The sequence below is a fragment of the Oreochromis aureus genome, linkage group 20 (assembly GCF_013358895.1).
Source record: "Oreochromis aureus strain Israel breed Guangdong linkage group 20, ZZ_aureus, whole genome shotgun sequence".
In the NCBI taxonomy this organism is placed as follows: Eukaryota; Metazoa; Chordata; class Actinopteri; order Cichliformes; family Cichlidae; genus Oreochromis; species Oreochromis aureus.
In genome coordinates, this window is record NC_052961.1 from 23,413,785 (window position 1) to 23,433,601 (window position 19,817).

General features: G+C 40.4%; 3 protein-coding genes across 7 annotated transcripts in view; 1 reads left to right on the plus strand and 2 right to left on the minus strand.

Moving 5' to 3' along the window:
• The window catches only part of si:ch211-112c15.8 (tumor necrosis factor receptor superfamily member 1A), a 33,662-nt gene extending 25,638 nt beyond the window's left edge, over positions 1-8,024 (minus strand). The window contains exons 1-2 of the mRNA XM_031726499.2: positions 8,019-8,024; positions 7,904-7,924 (exon numbers count right to left, since the gene is read on the minus strand). Of these exons, the coding sequence (XP_031582359.2) occupies positions 7,904-7,924; positions 8,019-8,024 (27 nt within the window). The remainder of the gene's footprint in view (positions 1-7,903; positions 7,925-8,018) is intronic.
• LOC116309773 (tumor necrosis factor receptor superfamily member 22-like) lies at positions 224-4,306 on the minus strand. Its single transcript, XM_031726469.2, has 5 exons — positions 3,934-4,306; positions 3,209-3,305; positions 2,991-3,116; positions 1,621-1,749; positions 224-1,495 (listed from the first exon to the last, which is right to left on the minus strand). Exons 1-5 carry the CDS (start codon positions 3,946-3,948, stop codon positions 1,428-1,430), a joined length of 435 nt encoding a protein of 144 aa, XP_031582329.2. The 5' UTR covers positions 3,949-4,306; the 3' UTR covers positions 224-1,427.
• Positions 7,134-19,488, plus strand: znf362b (zinc finger protein 362b). Of its 5 annotated transcripts, none has more exons than XM_031726486.2 (9): positions 7,134-7,459; positions 9,610-9,673; positions 10,364-10,625; positions 11,020-11,124; positions 11,340-11,658; positions 12,820-13,044; positions 13,332-13,410; positions 13,531-13,689; positions 17,240-19,488. In XM_031726486.2, exons 2-9 carry the CDS (start codon positions 9,611-9,613, stop codon positions 17,354-17,356), a joined length of 1,329 nt encoding a protein of 442 aa, XP_031582346.1. In that variant the 5' UTR covers positions 7,134-7,459; position 9,610; the 3' UTR covers positions 17,357-19,488. The 5 variants fall into 5 exon arrangements, with proteins under 5 accessions (XP_031582346.1, XP_031582347.1, XP_039460128.1 ...); XM_031726487.2 differs by having other exon boundaries at positions 10,391-10,625; XM_039604194.1 differs by lacking the exon at positions 7,134-7,459 and adding an exon at positions 7,628-8,352.
• Positions 19,489-19,817: the final 329 nt, after the last annotated feature.

The following is a 19,817-nucleotide window of genomic DNA, read 5'->3' on the forward strand; positions in this document are numbered from 1 at the left end:
TTTTATTCAGATTCACTCAATTGAAAACAATTGTGTAATCACCAGCAGGGTGAGACACTCTGATTTAAGCTGATGAATGGGTTTCTTTTGAAGCTGACTCAAACCTGTAGTTTAAGGACAGGTTTATTTGTATGAGTGTGTTATTGCATGTTTTCGGCCTCGGGACTTTCAATTCTGTTTTGTCTTCAGACAAGTGATGCAAGAAACAGGAAACAAAATGAGATCATATGAGCACATACACTTATTGATCCATATAGACTCAAAACACAAGACAGAGACTGAGTTTCAATAAACAAAGAACGAGTGTTGTAATCTAGCTGTAATCTAAACAAACAGTGAGAAAAACTCCAAAAGCGGTTATTGTTAATTGTTAATCCAAAACAAGGACAAGAACGAAGAGAAGCCCCAACATAAAGAAGACTAAACAGTACAAGATGGTAAAGAACAAAGGCAGGGATATTTATACACATTTTTATGCAGGTGAGCTTAATCTAGATTGTGATAGGGGAGGAAATGCAACTAAACAAATGAAACCAGACACAAGTAAGTACCAAATTACCACCAAATGATTAGTGGATGAGCGAGGGCACTGATGAAGTGTGGAAATCCTTGGAACAGCGAATTTCAGATTATCTCAAAATCTAAACTTCATAAATCAAATTTCTGAGACAATAACTCAAAAATGGAGAAAATAACTCAATATTTTGAGGTTTTTAAGTCAGAGCTTTCAGATAAAAACCCAAAATTTTGACTTATGATAAAAAAGGTACTTTCCAGTGGCAGAAACAAACCATTAAAAAGAAAAAGAAAAGAAAGAAAGTTATATAATGTAGTGCTGTGCAGGACTAGAGAAATGGAAAATAAAATAAAATCTCTACTGGTGGCAGTTAAAACAAGTTCAAAACGAACCACTGGAAAAACCACTTTTAGGGAATTTGGGAAACACCCAGCAAGGAGCACACGTCTGTGAGGGAGCGTGTGATAATGAACAGTGGATGACGCAGACAATAAATATTTACAAGATAACGAGTCAAAGGGGAACTAGACAAGGGAAAACCCAGGGATCCTGACAATTTAACCAGATCTGGAGACTCAAAATACTAAAAAATAACTGAAAATCCACAACAGAGTAAATTGAAAACAAACCCTAAACACAGAACAAAAATATAAATAAAAATACCAAAAATTTAAAAAATCAATCTTCAACTCAAAACCCTGGAACCAAACAGCGATTATGACACATCTAGTCGTGCAATTCTACCGAAACTCAGTAATAACAATGTGGTTTACACATACATGAGCACATTTTATAAGCCAGACACTGTGTTTAGATTTGATAATGGTGCTGATATACACTGTAAGCTATCACCGCAGTAAATATATGCATTCTATATTATTTCTGATTGATTTGTTGTCCTGTGTTCTTGTCACAGTTGATATGTTTTGTCTGTCCCAATCTTCTGCTTCAGACACTTCCTTCTGTAGTCATCGTTCTCTGAAAGGAATAACGGTGGAGGTGACCGAATGAATTTATTTAAGTTGTTATTATGCTTGATAATGAAAAAATTTGGCTGCTGTGAACACCAATCAAATGTTTTAACATTCTTTTAGTGTACTTACTTGGACATGTTCTACAGGAACATTTCATGCATTCCCTCAGATGGTCAGACCCTAAATTGTAGTATCCATGTTTACAGGCACACACTATGTTGCTATTAAAGGAGCAGGGCCTTAGTACCATCTCATCATCTGAGGAAAAAGCAAAGCACAGTATGTCCATCTATGCCATACTTCAAGCCATCATCTCTGTGTTACTGCTTATCCTGGAGGCAGCAGTCTAAGCAGTGATGCCCAGAACTTCCTCTTACCAGCAACCTCCTTTAGGTATAGTATTGCCAGCATTTCTGGTCTGCCCTGCAATCTCCTCTACATTGGAGAGGCATGAAACACTTCATTTAGGAGGTTATCGTACCCATCGTAGCCCAAGACCAGATCTGGAGAAGCAGAATTTCTACTATGAAACTCCTCTTCGATTGTCGATACTTGAATGAATTCCTCTACTTGGTGCAGCATATCACTACCAAACAGGAGTGGTCATTACACATCTTTTCAGCCAAGAACCAAGGTCTCAGAATTGGAGATGCTAATCGTCAGCCCAGCTGCTTCGTAGCCAGCTGCTAAATGTCCCGGTCACTCAATGAAGTCAGCAGGATCATATCGTGAAAAGCAAAGACATAGACATATTCCACCAAAGCATACCCACTCAGAACTCATGGCTACACCTATAAATTCTCCTCATAAAAGTTATGAACAGAACTGGCGATAAAGGGGAGCTCTGGTGGAGTTAAACAACAGCTCTGAACAAGCCTAGCTGATCTCAGGCAATGTGACCTAAACTCTCACTACAGTCGTACCGGGGCTGAATCGCTTGTAACAACAGACCTGATACCTGATATCACATCTACATACAAGCGCACATTCAGGGGCTTGAAGGACTTAAGGCAAATCCCCAAAGTCCAGCCACCAAATAGATTGTTTTAACTACCTTTGTGACCTCACCAACACTAACAGTCACGTTAACCAAAAGCAATGACAATCAACAGTTAGTTAAAACTGGAGTGCACGTAACATCAGATATTGGCATTGTACTGCTAAGTCTCTGATCTCACTGTGTACAAGCTCAAACTGACATTCTGAAGGTTAAGAGTGACACACAATGTTGAAAGGTTTCCCATCCTAGAAAGACTTAAGTCATCAAAGTGTTTCAACTTCATCACATTGGTCGGAAACAAATATAAGATTGTCATAACAAGATCACCACAAAAAGAGGTTTATGCTGAAAGAATAGAAGAGCACCGTGTTTCATATATCTAAATGACAAGATTATAGCAGTCAGTTGTTTTATCTTAGTCCAATTTAACTTTAATCGACCTTATCACACAAGCAGAAAACATGTGTAACACTAAATTGAAACTGGGCAGGATACTTACGATTACATAAGTCACACCTAAGGCATTTCTCTATGTAGTTTTCTATGTCTGTGTAGAAGCCAACCTCACATTTCTTGCATTTGTACTTTTTAACTTGATCATCACAGTTACCAACTTTATGATATCCTGAAAAAGAGAGAAAGGTAACGAGTTAATGTGATACTTTCACATTGACTTTACACCAATAACTGACAATAATGTTTCTCATTATATCTTACCAGCTGGGCATAAGTTGTAACATGAACCATTAGTTTGTTCAGTCCCCTCAGTGTGACTCTGTCCACAGGAAATCAGTGCAAGTATCAGTGGGAAGACCTGAAACAAAGGAGGTTTGAAGATCTGAGGTAATCTCTTAAACAAAGCAGAACTGACATTTTTCATTAAAACAGCCACAAAGAGACAGCAAGAGTATCATCAGAAATATATAAAAATGCATCGAAATACCACATAAATCAGGGCTGAAAAAAACTGTAGTGAAGCTAAAAGTATTAGCCATTTAAATCATCGTCCAGACAGAACATATAAGATGAAGTTTGTTTGTTTTTTCCCCCCATACTTTCCTAAATGTGACCATCAGAGAGTTGGGAGAATAGACTCTGTCACAGCCAGGAAAGCATTTCGGAAACCTCTTTCTAAAACTGCTCTCCTTACAGAGGTCCTTCACACATTTTTTTCTGGCTCACAGGTTTGATAGAAAAGTCAGATCATAATAAAGAAGGTGTTGTTAACAAGCGAAATAAATCACAATCACACCCCACAGAAAAGAGGACAGTTTATAACAGTGCTGGCTGATTTACAATTTTGACAGATCTATTTTCTGTTTTCATGACAGTTGGTCTAATAAATTTGTTAAGCACCATAAATCATTTCACTTTACATCAAAGTACCCTTTTAATAAAGTACATATCATTCAGATAATCAATAAAAAAAAATTTAAACTTACGAAGATAAGATCCATGTTGTGAGAGCAGGCAGTGTGGAAATTAAATAACCAAGTTTCACTGGAATTCCCTCACTCAATTTGAAACAGCAGTGTAGTTCTCGCCCAAAGTGGACAGCAGCAGGAAGATTTCTCACTTCAACTGATATGCAGGTTTCCTTTAAAGCTGACTCAAATGAAACGTTTAAGGAAGGCTTTGTTTGTGAGTGTGGGATTGTGTGTCAGGGTTTCAGTTCTTTGGAATCTCCAGAGAAGTGGTGCAAGAAACAGGAAATTGACACCATGTAAACACTAACCCCTTACATGCAGATTCCTGCACAATAACATTATAACACTACACAATTTCTGCAGTACTGATATGGACAAGGGTGGCCTGGATGTCTGCCTTAAAGTTTTAGCCAGAACAATGCACAGTAATACATAAAATTCCGGCTTTATGGAAAAATGTGATCAGTTAAATGCTGATACAGATTAGAGCAGCGGTCCCCAACCCCCGGGCCTCGGACCGGTACCGGTCCGTGAGTCGTTTGGTACCGGGCCGCGAGAGTTGAGGCTCAGGTGTGAAATGTATGGTTTTCAGGGTTTTTATCGGTTTTCAACGTTATTTTGTTATCGTTTTTATCGTTAACTCGGTTTTCCTGGGTCTTTTCACGTGTGTTATGAATAAATCTTCTTTTTTTCGGTACCGGCACTAGTTTTATTTTGTTGTATTCATCCGCGACACCTCATTGCCTGTCCGAAAATATTGTCGGGCATAAACCGGTCCGTGGCGCAAAAAAGGTTGGGGACCGCTGGATTAGAGGATTCAAAATCTACCAAGAAGCTGTATTGCTGTGAAAAGCAGCCTAACTCAACTTGTTGACTTTGGAAAACATCCCTGACATTACATGTACTGAAGGTCGTGATGAAACTTGAACACCAGCATTCTTGGAATTCATTTAAGATTTCCACATAATCTTTTACTGCATTGGCAGTGTGTTTGGGATCATTGGCATGTGGAAAAATTAAGTTGTTGCCAATCACATGCTTTTTAGATGGTATTCCACAATGGATCAAAATTTTATGTTACTTTTCTGTGTTCGTAATTCCGTCACTTTTGGCTGGGTGAAATGCAGCTCCAAACCATTAAGGTGCCTCTGCTGTGTTTTACAGATGGCTGTAAAGGAGTGATGAACTTCTCTACCTCACTCCTGACTCCCAGACATATTGAAAACAATTTTAAGCTGAAATTTCAAGTTCGGATTCATCACTCCATTAGACCTGTTGGGGACGATTTTCAGTATAGTTCTTGTGTAATTTATCATACGTCAGGCTTTTCTCCTTGTTCATCGTTCTAAAAAATGGCTTCTTGGCAACCTTCCACTGACTATTTCTGATGAGGCTTCAGTAAACAGTAAGTATATGAAATACCTGAAGGGCCAGATGCATCTCTCAGATCCTGCATCAGGACCTTTTCCTATTCAAACACTTTATCTGTGAAAATTCCTTTTGTGTTGGTTTTCTTGCAGCTGGCTGCTAGTAACAAAGTTCCTTAAAACATTTCAGATCGGTTCTATGTTAATATGCCTGTTATGTGTAGACACAACACTGACTCATCCCTTGAGTTACAGGCCTATTTAAGGCTTAAGTGATTTATAGGTCAGTGTTAAGTGGATTTAAAAAATGACAATGAAAATTCCAGGGTACAAGTTAAAAGAGCTGCATCTGATGACTTGAGAGTTATAATAGGGTTACAGACACAGAGTACACCAGAAATGAACTGGGGGCCAAACCACTGAGAGCTTCATTAACTAATAGAAGGACTTTAAAAGGCAGTTCTCTGTTGAACTGGAAACCAGAACTTCAATCCAGTGACTTCAATATTGGGGTAATATTTTCAAACTTCCACGTATGCTGCATTCTGAAGAAGATGAAGTCCACCTACTGACAATTTGGATAATCCGGCAATTAGAGCATTACAGTAGTCCAACCTGCTCGATATGAACCCTTTCGCACATTTCTCAGTTTGCAATAGGAATTTTCTAGCTTCTGATATGTTTTTAAGTTGTGGAAAGGCGCTCTGGTGACCTCATTAATATGATTATCAAAACTGAGATCACTGAACAAAATAAGGTTCCCGACTTTCTTTCATGTGTGATAAATATGAACAAATTTTCTTTATCTGACTTTTTGGAACAACAAGAAATACTTTCATCTTGTATCTGTTCAGTTCTAAAAATTCAGCAGTTACTGTCATCAGTGCAGCTTATTAAATTTAAAATAGAGGTTAGCACTTCAAATGAAAATGACAGATAAAAAACTGTGTTTCGTCTTCATTATGATAACACCAAGCAGGGGCATGTAAAGGTTAAATACTAAGGGACCGAGGACAAACCCTTGAGGAACCCCTAACTGAATTTTTGTTTCTGCAGATTTCAAACTACCAAGTAAAACATTAAAATGTCTACACTTTGGGTTTGATGAGAATCTGACCTGATAAACCAACTGAATCATAAAGGCTTTGAATTAAAATGTTAGCATCAACACTGTCGAAGGAAGCAGCGAGGTCTAAGACTGAAACGCTCGGTGAATCACTGTTGGTTTTTAGGTCATTGATGACTTTAGTAAGAGCCATTTCCGTGATATGATGGGCTCTGAAGCCAGACTGGTACCTATGGTACCTTACTTACATATTTACTACAAGAGTAAGTAAGTACTGTCTATTTACAACTTGTCTTTCACAGACAAGTGGTAACAAAGCCCTGTACACAAATTGAAATAAAGTAAATGATAAAATGAAATGCCGTAAACCACAATACAAATATATGTTAACATGCTATTAACTAATACCCTGTTACCTGTAATATTAGAAATTTTACTGTGGAAGAAAGTAGGAAAATTGTTACGTTTTCCTACTTTTGTTACATTAGATTGCTTTCTGATTTTGTACATATTTCACAGCTGGATGAGAATAAATGATTGTTAACTAGCTTGGAGATATAGGATTATCTGGCTAACTGTATTTGTAGTAGCAAAGAAGTGCATTTTTAAAGATATACTTTGGGTTTTTTTGTATATTTTTTTAACAATCTTTTCCTTTTTCAGTGTTTCTCTTAAGGTGCTTTGGGTGGACCGCCTATAATAACAGTACTGACAGGGCAGCAAATATGACTGCTTTTTTTTTTTTTTTTCCTTAAAGAAATGGCATCAGAGAAAAACTGCTCGTCGTCTCACCACACGATGACAGCACCGCTAATGTGTGCACTTTGAAAATTCACTAATGCATGTATCGGCCCTGCTTGCGTTGACGTAGCTTCTGCTGAGATGCTGTTAAACGCGAATAAAGTGGGTCGTGGTATGAAAATACAAAAGCAACATTTAGCACAATATTTCCCCTCTCGACTGCACTGTGCTGAGCCTTGCAGCAGCAGCAGCACCCAGAAGTGAACAAAGCGACCCGGAAGCGGTGGTCCGACCGGAGGCAGAAAGAACATCAACCTTTTATATTATAGCTGTACTCGCAAGACAATATCTGCAATCAGGACACAAGGTATTTGTGCATGTCTTTACATGTTTCCGTTGCTGTGCATTTCTCTAATGAGCGGTAGCCTCTCGGTGCGTGCATTAGCACGAAAATGCAATTTCTCTGCTTTGATTCGTCCAAAAGTTACAGAATGTAGAAAAAAAGCAGCCCTAAAAAAGTGAAATTTGCTTAAGATGGCACAGAGTCTGTCGGGAGATGAGGCGTTGTGCACCGGTTCTGATTTTGACCTTAACGCATCGCTACGGTTATTTTTAATCGGCACTGATGAATCAAGCTTGTCCGTTTCCGTGCTGTGTGTGTGTGTGTGTGTGTGTGTGTGGTTTTTTTTTTCCTCCTTGCAGGGCATGGTTGTTGTAGGAAGTGTCAGTTTTTTTAAGAGGTGGGGAGGCCGGGCTATTCAAACCTGCAATTCGCCGTAAACAATCATTCATGCCGACATGATAAACACACCTTTGTGTTGGTCTCCGGCCGCTCCTCATCCCAACCCGCCACACGACAACATGTTCATGCTCCTAAAAAATTTGGGGTCTGCAGAATATGGCGTCCCGCCTTATAAAAATAAGGCTGCCATTTTTGTTTCTCTTTTGTCTGGAAATGTTTTAAGAAAACTGTCTGAGAATGTGTCGAGTCGCACCGGGGAGGATCGATCCGGACAATCCTCCGTCGGTGCGAGTCCGGAGCTGCTCCCAGACAGCCGACATGTCCGAAAAAGTCAAAGAAGTTCAAGTTTTGTTTTGTTTTGTTTTTTCACGGCGTTTTTTGTGGAAAAATTGCAAAAGCGACGTCCACTTATTTGCAGGAATTCAGACAAAAGGAGCAGAGAGGCATCAAGCCCGAGCTAAACGGCGCAGGATCATGCTGATGTGTATTTTTTTTTTTTTAAGAAGTGAAGGCATATTGTAGGTGGCATTTAGATGGCAGAGCTGCGTGGATTTGTGTCACTTTTACTCTGTAGGCCTGATTTACACACATCGACTTCTAAGCGTGAGCTGACATCTAGCGAGTTTTTACTGTTACATTAAAAAAATTGTATTTACCTTTTTAATTAGTTAGTTCAGTTATCTTAAAGCATTTATTTCATTTTATTTTTCAACAAAATAAGAGCCCTGTACTAGCTTCCATACTTTCCCCCTGCCTTTTAAAGCCTGTCTTAAAGGTGGGCAGATCGATCAAATATTGATAGTATTGATACCAGCGCTGGTATTGGTATAGGATCGATACTAGAGCCACGTGATCGATACTTTATTTATATCTTCTAAGTTTAGCATGTAGCCCACTGCATTGTGTGAAATAGTGGACATTTTTAAAATGAAAAAATATACTTCATACATCCAGTATGAAAAATACCTGAACATTTTTGCATTAACTATTTATAGGCTGTAGCACATTTAAACAACAGAAATCGACCCAACGTGCTTTAGATGATCATTGATGATGATTCATCTCATAAATCACGAAACACTGCTCTCCCCTGCATAAGCCTTCTTTTATAGGGTAAAAGTATAGGTATCTGTATTGGCAATACGGGCCCTGTATTTACTTCATATCGGATCAGTACCAAAATTTTTAGTATCGCACAGCACTAGGGGTCACGATCAGACTCAGTCTTTTATATGAAACCGTTTCAAGGTCAGCTGTTACAGATCTTAACTTGAGGGTCATTCAACTGTCCCCACAGTTTTGTTTTTCAAACAATCACAACAAACAAACAAAGTGCATTTATCCATCAAAAGCAGCCGATTTAGAAGCCACTCGTTTAATGCTTACTGCATTTGTGCCTGTGGTGCAAACAGTCCGGAGAAGTGAATGCAGCAAATTCTCTGCAACTTTAACCGTCTAAACAGCTGATACGTGGCGCTAACTGAGTACCAGAAATGGTTCTCGTCACCTTAAAGTGACATCAAAGTGGATGCAGAGCTAGGTGGATGCGAATGTGATCAGCACAAGGCCTGAAAGAAAATTCAAGCATGACATATGAAACTAGCCACATGCAGTGTGTGGTTAAGGTGTCAGATTTTTCAGCTTCACAGTTTAAGCCTGCCTGTTTGTAAGCATTAACTTACTCTGCGTGCAGTTTTAACAACAGTGCTCTGTAAGGGAGCACTTCATTATGTGCATCTTTGAAAAGCGACTAAAATAAATGTCACACACTTCAGGATGGCAGAGCCTCGGTTTAACAACCCATACTTCTGGCCGCCGCCTCCGTCCATGCCAGGCCAGGTAAGTCCGCTCAGCATGTAATTACTGTGATGTTTCCACCTTCAACTGCCATTTGTTTCCATGTGTGAATGTCTTTTCAGCCTTTCAGCACCAGTCCACCACTGTTACGCTGAGAACCGCTCGCAGTTTGTTCTCGCAGATAAGGGGGGTGCCTCAGACTCCTTGGAGTTCGTGGGCCACACGCAGCCCAAATTGATCTCAAGCAGGCCGGACCAAAGAAGCGCAAGTGCTTCCTGAAAACGTTTGCATTACAAACTAGATAGCAAAACCTCTGAGATATGTTGAGGACAAACAAGTGCAATTTTAAAAATATGTCTGTATTCCTACATTTAGTCGGTCTGCTGTTGTTACAAAGGAATACTGCTGTTGTATGACTCTTAAGCCCCCCCAGCTTGGATGAAGTTGCTAGTTCAGACGACCACTTTTAGGACACAGTCCATTCTTAACAACATTACAAAAGCAGTGCTTTGTGCTGCAAAATACAGTGAACGTGCAGAATTGATGCTCCTCCACCATGAGTGGGCTGGATTAAAGCTTTTTGTGGGCGTTACTTTAGCCCACCTCTGTCATAGGTAAAAACTAACCATGTGCTGATCAGTGTTTTCTGTCCTGCAATATGTTTTGATGGCATGAATGACATTCACACAAGGCAGCTGTTTTCTGTTGAGCATGACCCGTTAACCCTTTCAGCTGGATAACCTGGTCCTCATTAACAAGATCAAGGAGCAGCTGATGGCTGAGAAGATTCGACCCCTGCACCTGCCACCTACCTCCACCCCTTCTCAGCAGCCTCTGCTGGTTCCCACCTCGTCCCCGGACGGTAGCGCTCAGCACGGTATGCAGGTTCCAAAGCCTCAGCCGCAACAGGTTCCGGGCCACCACCCACAGCCGCAGGGCTCTGGACAGCCGGACATCGCCCTGCACGCTCGTCCCGCCTCCAGTTCTGGACCAGGTACGTTCTTCTGAAATAGTGTTAAATATGTCCAAGTGCTGCCAATCTGTCTCAAACTGGCATGGTGGCCTGGTGAGTTTAAGGAAGCGGGGTGATAATATACAGATTGTGAAGGTAGAGGCCAAATAAAAATCCATAATGAAATGTGGAAACAGTTTATAATGATGCACAGCCCTAGAATAACCTTAATTAACATGAAGTTATTGATGTAATAATTGCTACACATTTTAAGGCCTAGGCCAGGTTTTCTTAGATCAAAACATTTTGAATGTGATTCCTCAGTTTTGCAGGCTGATAGTTGATGTAATGAATTTGTAGACGTGGCGTAGAATCAAGCCTGTGCGGATTAGGAGACAGTTTACTGACTGACACACCATCACCTTATAACTTCCAGATGGAAATATGGATGACAAGTCAGCAGTAAAGGCCAAAGGATTATGGGAGGACTGGCAAATGAGACACCTCAGTGAACAAACTGGCCGGGTCAACCATCGCTCAGGTACAGCCGTCACGCCGTCTGTGAAGCTTGTAGGAGAAATGCAGCAAGGCAGCCAGCCTCTGGTGTGATAATATAAAGAAAACTGTCATGAAAAATTGACACACACACTCACACACACGGTGTTTACTGAGTGGTAAACTGGTGTGTTTCTTAAGAGGAGTGTGGTGTTGTATTAGTCATATCTGCTAATGCAGTTTTTGTTCCAACCTTCTCAGGTCTGGCCCCCTCATCTCGACCTGACAGCCACAGCACCTCAGAAGCCCTGACCCCGACGACTCCGACCTCCAGCAGCCAGAACCGCCTGGGTGGTGCCCCCTCTGTGAATATCATCTCCGGACTGGCTAGTGGCCCTGGCATTGACCATATGAAGGCCGGAGGCCTGGCAGGACTGTTGGGCCCCCCGCCAAAGGCACCTCGGGGAAGAAAGAAGATCAAAGCCGAAAACACATCTGGTCCTCTGCTGGTGGTGCCCTACCCCATCCTGGCTGATCAAGGATGTGTCACTGTTGCACCCAAAGAGGGCAAAACCTACAGGTTGGATTCAGAAAGCAGCTCCTATTGTTTTCTGGGGGGGGGGGGGTTCTGTGCTGATCTTGCAAAGTAAATTGACAGGTTTATGAGGTCTGCAAGCATTGATAGGTATTTTCCTGAGACAACTTTGAGAATAAGAAAAGTGCTCTATACTGAGGCTTTAATATGAGCGCAGCTTTCACCTGAGTAGACAAAAGCTTACTAAAAAAAAAGGTTGGTCAAACAAACTCCAAAGGACTGAACCCAAAAGAGTCTGAGCACTGGTTGCAATGAGGTAAAGCTAACGGATGGAAGATTTGAACTTGGGTTGACCCTCCCAGAACATCCAGGAGGATGAGTTGGTGTTGGGGAGGAGAGGAGGGTTTGTGTAATAGCAGGTCAGGAAGGCAAGGTGGAAAAAACACTCCCATGATATTTAAAGAAAAGAAACTGATGGTTGGAGAAAGCATGTAGAAAGATCACTGGACAAATGTAGCAATGCCGAAATTTCTAATAAATTGTCAGCTAATATTTACCTCCTCTTGCTACCTGGGAAAACATTTGATATTTCTTCTTCTTTTATGTTGGTTTTTTATGATAACCAGGACTTTCCAGAGGCTTCAATAAAAGCCAGCTGACAGACTCAGCAATTTCTGATTAGTGTTAAGATTTTAAGCTTTTATCACAAAGACTTAAAAGCTCAATTATTTTTTTTTTGTGAGGAAAAAACCCATTTAAGTCAGTCAGCTGGAAGTTTTAGATAAGGAAGCTAGTGGCTCCATAGTGTAGTGGTTAACACACCCACCTCAAACACTCTTTTGGAGATTACATCATGAAGGTTGTTCAGTGTAAAAAATTTTGTGAATAAAGTAGCAGTCGAAAGTGGCTTTTTTCTTAAATTGTGAGGTTAGCAATGCTGGTGTTGTTGGATTTTAAAAATCATGTGTTACTTAGTTAATCAACTATAGTTGATTTTCAGTTTTTGTTGCTACTTTTGACATAAAGTGTGATTAAGACTTGCTGATTTTCTTAAATTATTGTTAAAATTATTGAAGTGGTCTGTGTACTGTGGTGGGGAAAAAACTGATGTTATGCTACATTTTCTATTTAGTTGTAGGCAGGCAGATTTTAATCTCTCAAAATTGTTTTGATCTGATCTTTTTTTTGTCTCTTCTTGTCCCCAAGATGCAAAGTCTGCCCACTCACCTTCTTAACCAAGTCAGAGATGCAGATTCATTCCAAGTCCCACACAGAGGCCAAACCGCACAAGTGTCCCCACTGCTCCAAGACGTTCGCCAACGCCTCTTACCTGTCCCAGCACTTGCGCATTCACCTGGGGATCAAACCCTACCACTGCTCCTACTGCGAGAACTCGTTCCGTCAGCTGTCACACCTGCAGCAGCATACCAGGTTGGTCAAACTGTGAACACGAAACGTGAGAAATCAAGTTGATCTCAGCTGCCTCCACTGTTGCCCATCTCAAATCTAAATGGTGATCACACCTGTCGTCCCCTTTACTGCTATATCTGTTTTCTCCTTGCTGGAACTCTTTTTATGTTTTACATATAGACCACGACTGTGACTTATATGCAGTGAAAATCTGCTGCTTTGAATATACTTTGATGTTTCTTTGCAGGAGTTCTCTTGCAGTGGCGTCTGTCATAAAAACATTTTCCCGTCTGCTTCTCTTGCTGCAGAATCCACACCGGCGATAGGCCTTATAAATGTGCCCACCCTGGATGCGAAAAGGCTTTTACCCAGCTGTCTAATCTCCAGGTCAGTCAGACATTCTTCTTGTGACCTGACCCTGATTAAAAGGTTCAGATGCAAAGCTGCAAATGTTCAAATTACGTGGACTTCTCTACAACCTCTGTCCGTGTTTTCTCTCCCCCACAGTCTCACCAGAGGCAGCACAATAAAGACAAGCCGTATAAATGTCCCAACTGCTACCGTGCCTACTCAGACTCTGCATCGTTGCAGATCCACTTGTCAGCGCATGCCATCAAAAACGCTAAGGCCTACTGCTGTAGCATGTGTGGCCGGGCTTACACCTCAGTAAGTAAACCACAAGCGAGTATTCACTATGTCAGGTTTTCCACACCTGTTTTTTGGCAGACTGCTTGCATCGATGACATTTGATAATATTTTTTTCTCTCTTGGACTAGAAGTCGTGTGTTTCCTGTTTGAGATATTTAACACCTTAGTGTGTCCTTGCTTCTATTCAAATATTCAAAAAGGACTAAAAGAATATGTTTAAGCTACAACCGAGGTCCGGAAGCATTATGTTTTCGCATTGTATGTCTGTCCCATTCTGATTAATATAAATATCTACTCTGCAATGCACATCCCTCCAGTTTCCTCTAAACCTGTCCAAATAGGTCATTGGGCTGGCCATTTCTGTGTGATCATTGTTTTTGATATCATAGTTTTATTTTTAACTTGTATTGTTCTTACCTTTACATAAGTCCATGGCAGTTTCACTTTTCACTTTGAATTCTTGGAAATGAAAGCATCAACTAATGTCCCTCAAGCTGGATTATGCTTTGATTAGTTTTGCTTTAACGCTAGGAACTGATGAGCCTCTAGGCATTCAAAGACGTCAGGAAAATGACTCAGCTGTGGACTCAGACAAAATACTTGGTCCAAATAAGACTAAAAGATTACATTATGGTGCTCAGAGGTCAAGATCACAGGCATAAATCAGAAAATTATCAACTAATTCTGATAAAATTTAATTCACATATAGGATACAATGATGACATATCCTTTAATCTGAAAACTCAAATGTAGGAACAAGTAAATTGACTGGTATATAGTGCTTTTCCACTCTTTTTGAGCACTCTTTACTACAGGTGTCATTCACCCATTCATATAGTGTTTTATTGTGTGCCTAAGCCCGTTGTCTAACATTGACACATACTCACACGAATATATCAAGGGGAATTCAGGGTTCAGTGTCTTACCCAAGGATACTTTGACATTGACAAATTACTCCTTTGTTTCTGTACAGCACTTTGGGCAAACTTTCAGTTTTTACATGTGCTATATAAATAAATTGGATTTGGAGTTGGATGCAAATTGAAGTAGCCGGGGACTGAACCACTGACCTTCCGACTGGAAGATAACCTGCTCTACATCCTGACCAACAGCTGAGAGCTTGTGATTATATTTGAAGTTTGACTGAGTGTTGAAATGCAGGCACTGATCTTTGATGTCCTTTACCAGCTATCTTAAGAGAATCTGGGCAAACATAAAGTTGTGGTCAGAAGTTTTCTTTTCCGTGGAAGGATTGTGCAGCATATATCTTTAACGACTTTTAAAAGCAAGAATTTGTTGGTTTCCTGGTACAGACCTGTATTTTAGAAGAGAATAGAAGAGAAGAGAACTTCATCCATTGTGTAGGTCCCCTCAGGGAAATTATGGTTCCAGCAGCACACCAGCCTTAAATACAAATAAGAAAAAACTTTGTTTTAAGCGTAGTATACGGATTTTCAGTAGGGTTGAGGTCGAGGCTTTGGGAAAACCATTCCAGAAGCTACTTTATCCATTCGAAATCCAGCTTTCAATGTATGTTTGGGATAATTGTCCTGTTGGAACACCCAGCTGTGTCCAAGTTTCAAGCATCTAGCTGTTGATTTGAGGTTGAGTTGAAGAATTTGGAGGTATTTTTTCTTCATTATTCCCCACATAGCAAGCAGGTCTGGCCCGGATCTGGTATCAAGCCGGCACTGCTGGCTGTCTTCTGGCATGATAAGACATATGTCATCCAGATATGGGCCAGGCCTGGCATAGATGGCACTGTCTATGTGATGGCATGCCACATCTGACTCGATTGTGATTTGGTTTATGTGGCCCAGGCTCATAGAAAACAGGTCTGGCCGGGATCTGACATCAAGCTGGCATTTCTGACTGACCGGTGTTATGGCAGGGTGTATGTCAACCAGATGTGGGCCAGGTCTGGCAATGATGGCACTATTTATGTTCCTATTTTTCTATTTTACTTAGAAGACCCAAATGCCATGTTGCAATACTATACTGCTATGGTAACCGACGTTTCAAATGCAGGTTTGACAGGTTTGTGAGTGTACACTTTATCCAAAACCTAGTGAGGGTTTACTCATCTTTGCCAGTGGGTGGCTGTAGCTTAGGCAGTAGAGCAGGTCAGCTATTGATTGGAAGGTTAATGGTTCGATCCCTGGCTCCTCCAGTCTGCGTGTCGTGAGTGTAAATGTGTATGAATGTAGTTAGGAAGCACTCAGTTAAGCGAAAGTGTGTGTTTGGGAGAGTTAATCTGGGAGAGTTGAGAAATGCTATATAAGAATTAGTCCATTCACAGTCTGAACAGAGATTCCTCATGTTACTTTTGCACTATTATGCACGTTGTTATTACATGGCTTAATTAAGGTACACATTAGGCTGACATCTGGGGCCAGAGCTGAAACTGTTCTGGGCCAGCACAGGGCCAGCGGTGTGTCTGCAACTGGCCCATGGCTGCAGACAACTTACACATGGCCCACATACCGCAAAGAATGACGGCTCTTTGGTGGCCCAGACCAGGTTTGCCAGAGGTAATCCACACATGGGCCAGCAAAGGACCACCAGTGTGTCTGCAACTGGCCTTGTGCTGGCCCATGTGTGGGCCACCTTTGGCAAACCAGATCTGGGCCACCAAAGGGCCGTCATTCTTTGCGGTATGTGGGCCATGTGTAAGCACATTGTGTGGGCCAGATCCGGACCATACCAATTTTGCTATGTGGGTCCATAGACTTTGTGCATTGTACAAGTACCAGTGGCAGCAAAACAGCCCCAGAGCATGATGCTACCACCACCATGCTTGACAGCTGGCACTCTGTTCTTAGGTTTAAAAGCCTCACCTTAACTCTTCCACACATTCCTCATGTCATTGTGCCCAGATAGTTTAATCGTTGTTGACCAGCTTCAAATTTTCGTTGAGCTTGAAGGCATCAAGTTTAAACAAGGAGCTTCTTTCTTGGTCAGCACCCTCTCAGTCCAAGGAGAAGTAAACCTTGCTTCATTGTGACCAGTGATTCTGATGTTCCAGCAGTTTCCAGTTCATGGCAGGCTTGAGCCTTGGTGGTTTCTGTCTTGTTCTTGAACACCCTAGACAATTTAATCAGATTTGAGAGTTCCCATTTGGGTCTTCTTCCAGACCTTGGCAAGGTAGTGACAGAGCCAAAATATTTGTACTTATATACAGTTGTTTCAAATGATGATTCTGGACTGCATTTGGTTAGAATTGGCCCATTAAGCCTCTGGAATGGTGTTCCCAAAGCCCTTACCTCAACCCTATTGAAAATCTGTGGACTATGCTGAAATGCTGGGTTTGTGCCAGGAAACCAACTCATTTAAATGAACTCTGAGTGTGCAAATATTCAGCCAGCATTATGCCAAAAGCTACCAAAATGATCTGGTCAAGGAGCAATTTGCCAAGGGAGATTTAATTAAATATTAGTGGGTGTGTGTGTATCCTTTTGACCACAACTGTCAATATCAACTTCAGCTGAACTGGTTGGAGTAGAGGCACTTTTAAAATTACTGTAGCAGTAATCTTTATGCCCTTTGGTGTGTTTTCTTGTTCTTGTAGGAGACCTATCTTATGAAGCACATGTCCAAACACACGGTGGTGGAGCACCTGGTGAGTCACCAGTCGCCCCAGAGGACAGAGTCCCCCAGCATCCCCATACGCATCTCCCTCATCTGAGCTCCGCAAGCATTCAGCATCAAGATTCAGAGTCAGCGTTCGGCTGGAGCTTGTGAGGCCCTGCACCCACGGCCATCTACATAAGGCTTACATTAGCATTATGACAGCTGACATGAGCATTCACTGTTAGATTTTGTAAGCAGACTTGCCTCCATCCGTCTCGACACAGGCCGTCTATCATAAAGGAGCACAGCGTTATTTTGTGAATGTAAAAATACAGCCAGATATTGTCCAGGGGATCGAGTGGCAAAGAATGTCTTGCGTCAGATTTAATAAGCACTTTCGTAAGCATCATGTAAACCGCCGGATGCATTGGCCATTAAAAAAATGTTTTAGTTGTCTTGTTTTTGTTTTTATTCTCTTCCATGAAATGGGTTTTCAAAACGTGCCAGATGACATTTGCCCGAATATTAAATTGAAAAAGCAGGAAAAAAAAAGAAAAAGTTTGCTGGGTGTATTCTGGAGACATCCAAAGATAATCTTAAAGCACTTTTAGGCCTTGTGGTTTTGGTCAAATTGTTTCAATCTCGTTGGATGGAAAATGCCAAAGGGCATTACTCGTGGCAGCTAAGAGTACCGACTGTGTACAAAAAAACAGTCTCTTTTTTTTTTTTTTTTTTTTTTTTTTTTTTTCAACTATTTTTTTTTTTGTGCAAAGACAGGGTCATCAAAATTTAAAGAAAAGCAATCGGTAGATGACAATTGAAATATTTCATGATTGTATTAAGAAGTTGGACTATTGGCTTGTGGAGGCAAAGCAGAGCTCGATGGAAGGGAAGGAAGGTTTTTTTTTTGTAGTTCTTATTTTCAAAAAATGTTCACTCCATATTTAACATTCACCTTTATGGCACCTTTATGATCATAACGTATGATCAAAAAACACTGCTTTTTTTCTGGTGTGTCTCTCGTTCCAGTAGTTAGTGCCATATAATGAACCTTAGTGAGGTTTGAAGCGAAAGCAAATCTTGTAAAAGTGTTTGTCCGCTTTCCCTGCTCCATTAAGCTTTGACTTATACTTTCAAATATATGTTGCACATGTATCAGTGCCAGCTCTACTCTACTCAGCCCACTTTTTCAAAATATGCTTCAGCTTAAACTAATTTTTACTTGAGCAGTAAATTTTAAAGCTAACCATTGGACCAAAATGTGAAGTTATTGTACAGCTACTCAAACCCAGCAACTTTTTTTTTTAGCGTCTAATAAGCTTTACCTACTTGGAATAAACTGCAGTATGATTCATATTCAGTAGGCCTATTTTATGAGTTTACGCAGGGGTGGATCTTCTCCTTTTGTTTTTGTTTCTCTCCCTCTCTCTCTCTCTTTAGTATTCTTTTTATTGTACACAGTATTGTTTGTTGTATTTTTACTGTACCTGTAACCTCTGAATGGTACTAATAGGGTACCCTGTATTCTTCAGGGCACTTCAGAAAAGGTGCTACGGCTAGACGTTACATTTGAGATGGAACTGAGAATAATGTAAAATACATATACAGTATATAGTATGTTTTCAAAAGAATAAAAGCTTATTACTCAAGCCACTGGCCTGAAAACAGACATTTACGCCAACAACAGACCCTGCCTCTTCAACTTGCTCTCTCTCTTTTGAGATAATGGGAAAATGTACATGTTGCTGTACTGTAAAACATGTTACTCATTTATAGTACCTATTTTTAAGTTTTCATAAACATGTTTTCTTTGGGTTTTTGTAAAGGTTTATGTAAGAGCTTACTGTAATTATTTTAGTCTACCTGTATGTTATTAATATTCATGTTTTATATCAGTTATTTACATGTAAGCCTTAACTGTTTTACCATCCCATTTCCATTACTCTGTATTGTGTTCTGCAGTATTCAGTCGTGTAAAACATTTTTTTTTTCCTTCCGCATGGAGTTCCTGAGCTGTAATCTGTATAACTGTTTAACCCATGTTCTCTATGAAATGATATTGCGTAGATTTATTACACTTTTTCCTGTCTTGCATTGTGGTTTCATATACAGTTTCTAGACAACTAAATATGCACAGCCAAGACTGAGAAGTTAAACTAAGGTTATCAGTGTTTAAAAAAGGAGAAAAAAAAGGAAAAAAAGCTTTGTATCTTTACCTTGTTTAATAAACAGACTGTTATAAATCAACCACCGATTTTGTGATTTTTTTTAAATTTTTTTTTTAAGATTCTTTTATTTATCACATGCATAGTTAGACAAGTACAACACGCAGTGAAATGTGTCCTGACACGCTCCTCGACTGTGCAAAGAGAGAGGACATTATATACATTAAGTGAATTTATTAAAAGAATCTGGAAATTTTTACATTGAAAATCTGAAAAAGTACATTGTGCAAGTGGGTGTTAAAGTGTCTAGTGCTGTAGTGAAGCTGAGAAGTATGCGTCACTTATGGATGCTGTGTATGGGTGCGGACCCGAATTGCCTGAGGATAGAAGCTCCTCTCGAGCATCTCTGTT

Coding starts and splice junctions, on each gene's coding strand:
- LOC116309773 (XM_031726469.2), bottom strand. Junction 1,750..2,990: donor TAGGTGTGACTTATGTAATC/GTAAGTATCCTG, acceptor CTTTTTCCTCAG/ATGATGAGATGGTACTAAGG. Junction 1,496..1,620: donor TTCCTGTAGAACATGTCCAA/GTAAGTACACTA, acceptor TATTCCTTTCAG/AGAACGATGACTACAGAAGG.
- znf362b (XM_039604194.1), top strand. CDS start 8,072: ATGTGTCGAGTCGCACCGGGGAGGATCGATCCGGACAATCCTCCGTCG. Junction 8,353..9,609: donor TTAAGAAGTGAAGGCATATT/GTAGGTGGCATT, acceptor CACACACTTCAG/GATGGCAGAGCCTCGGTTTA. Junction 13,045..13,331: donor CACCTGCAGCAGCATACCAG/GTTGGTCAAACT, acceptor CTCTTGCTGCAG/AATCCACACCGGCGATAGGC.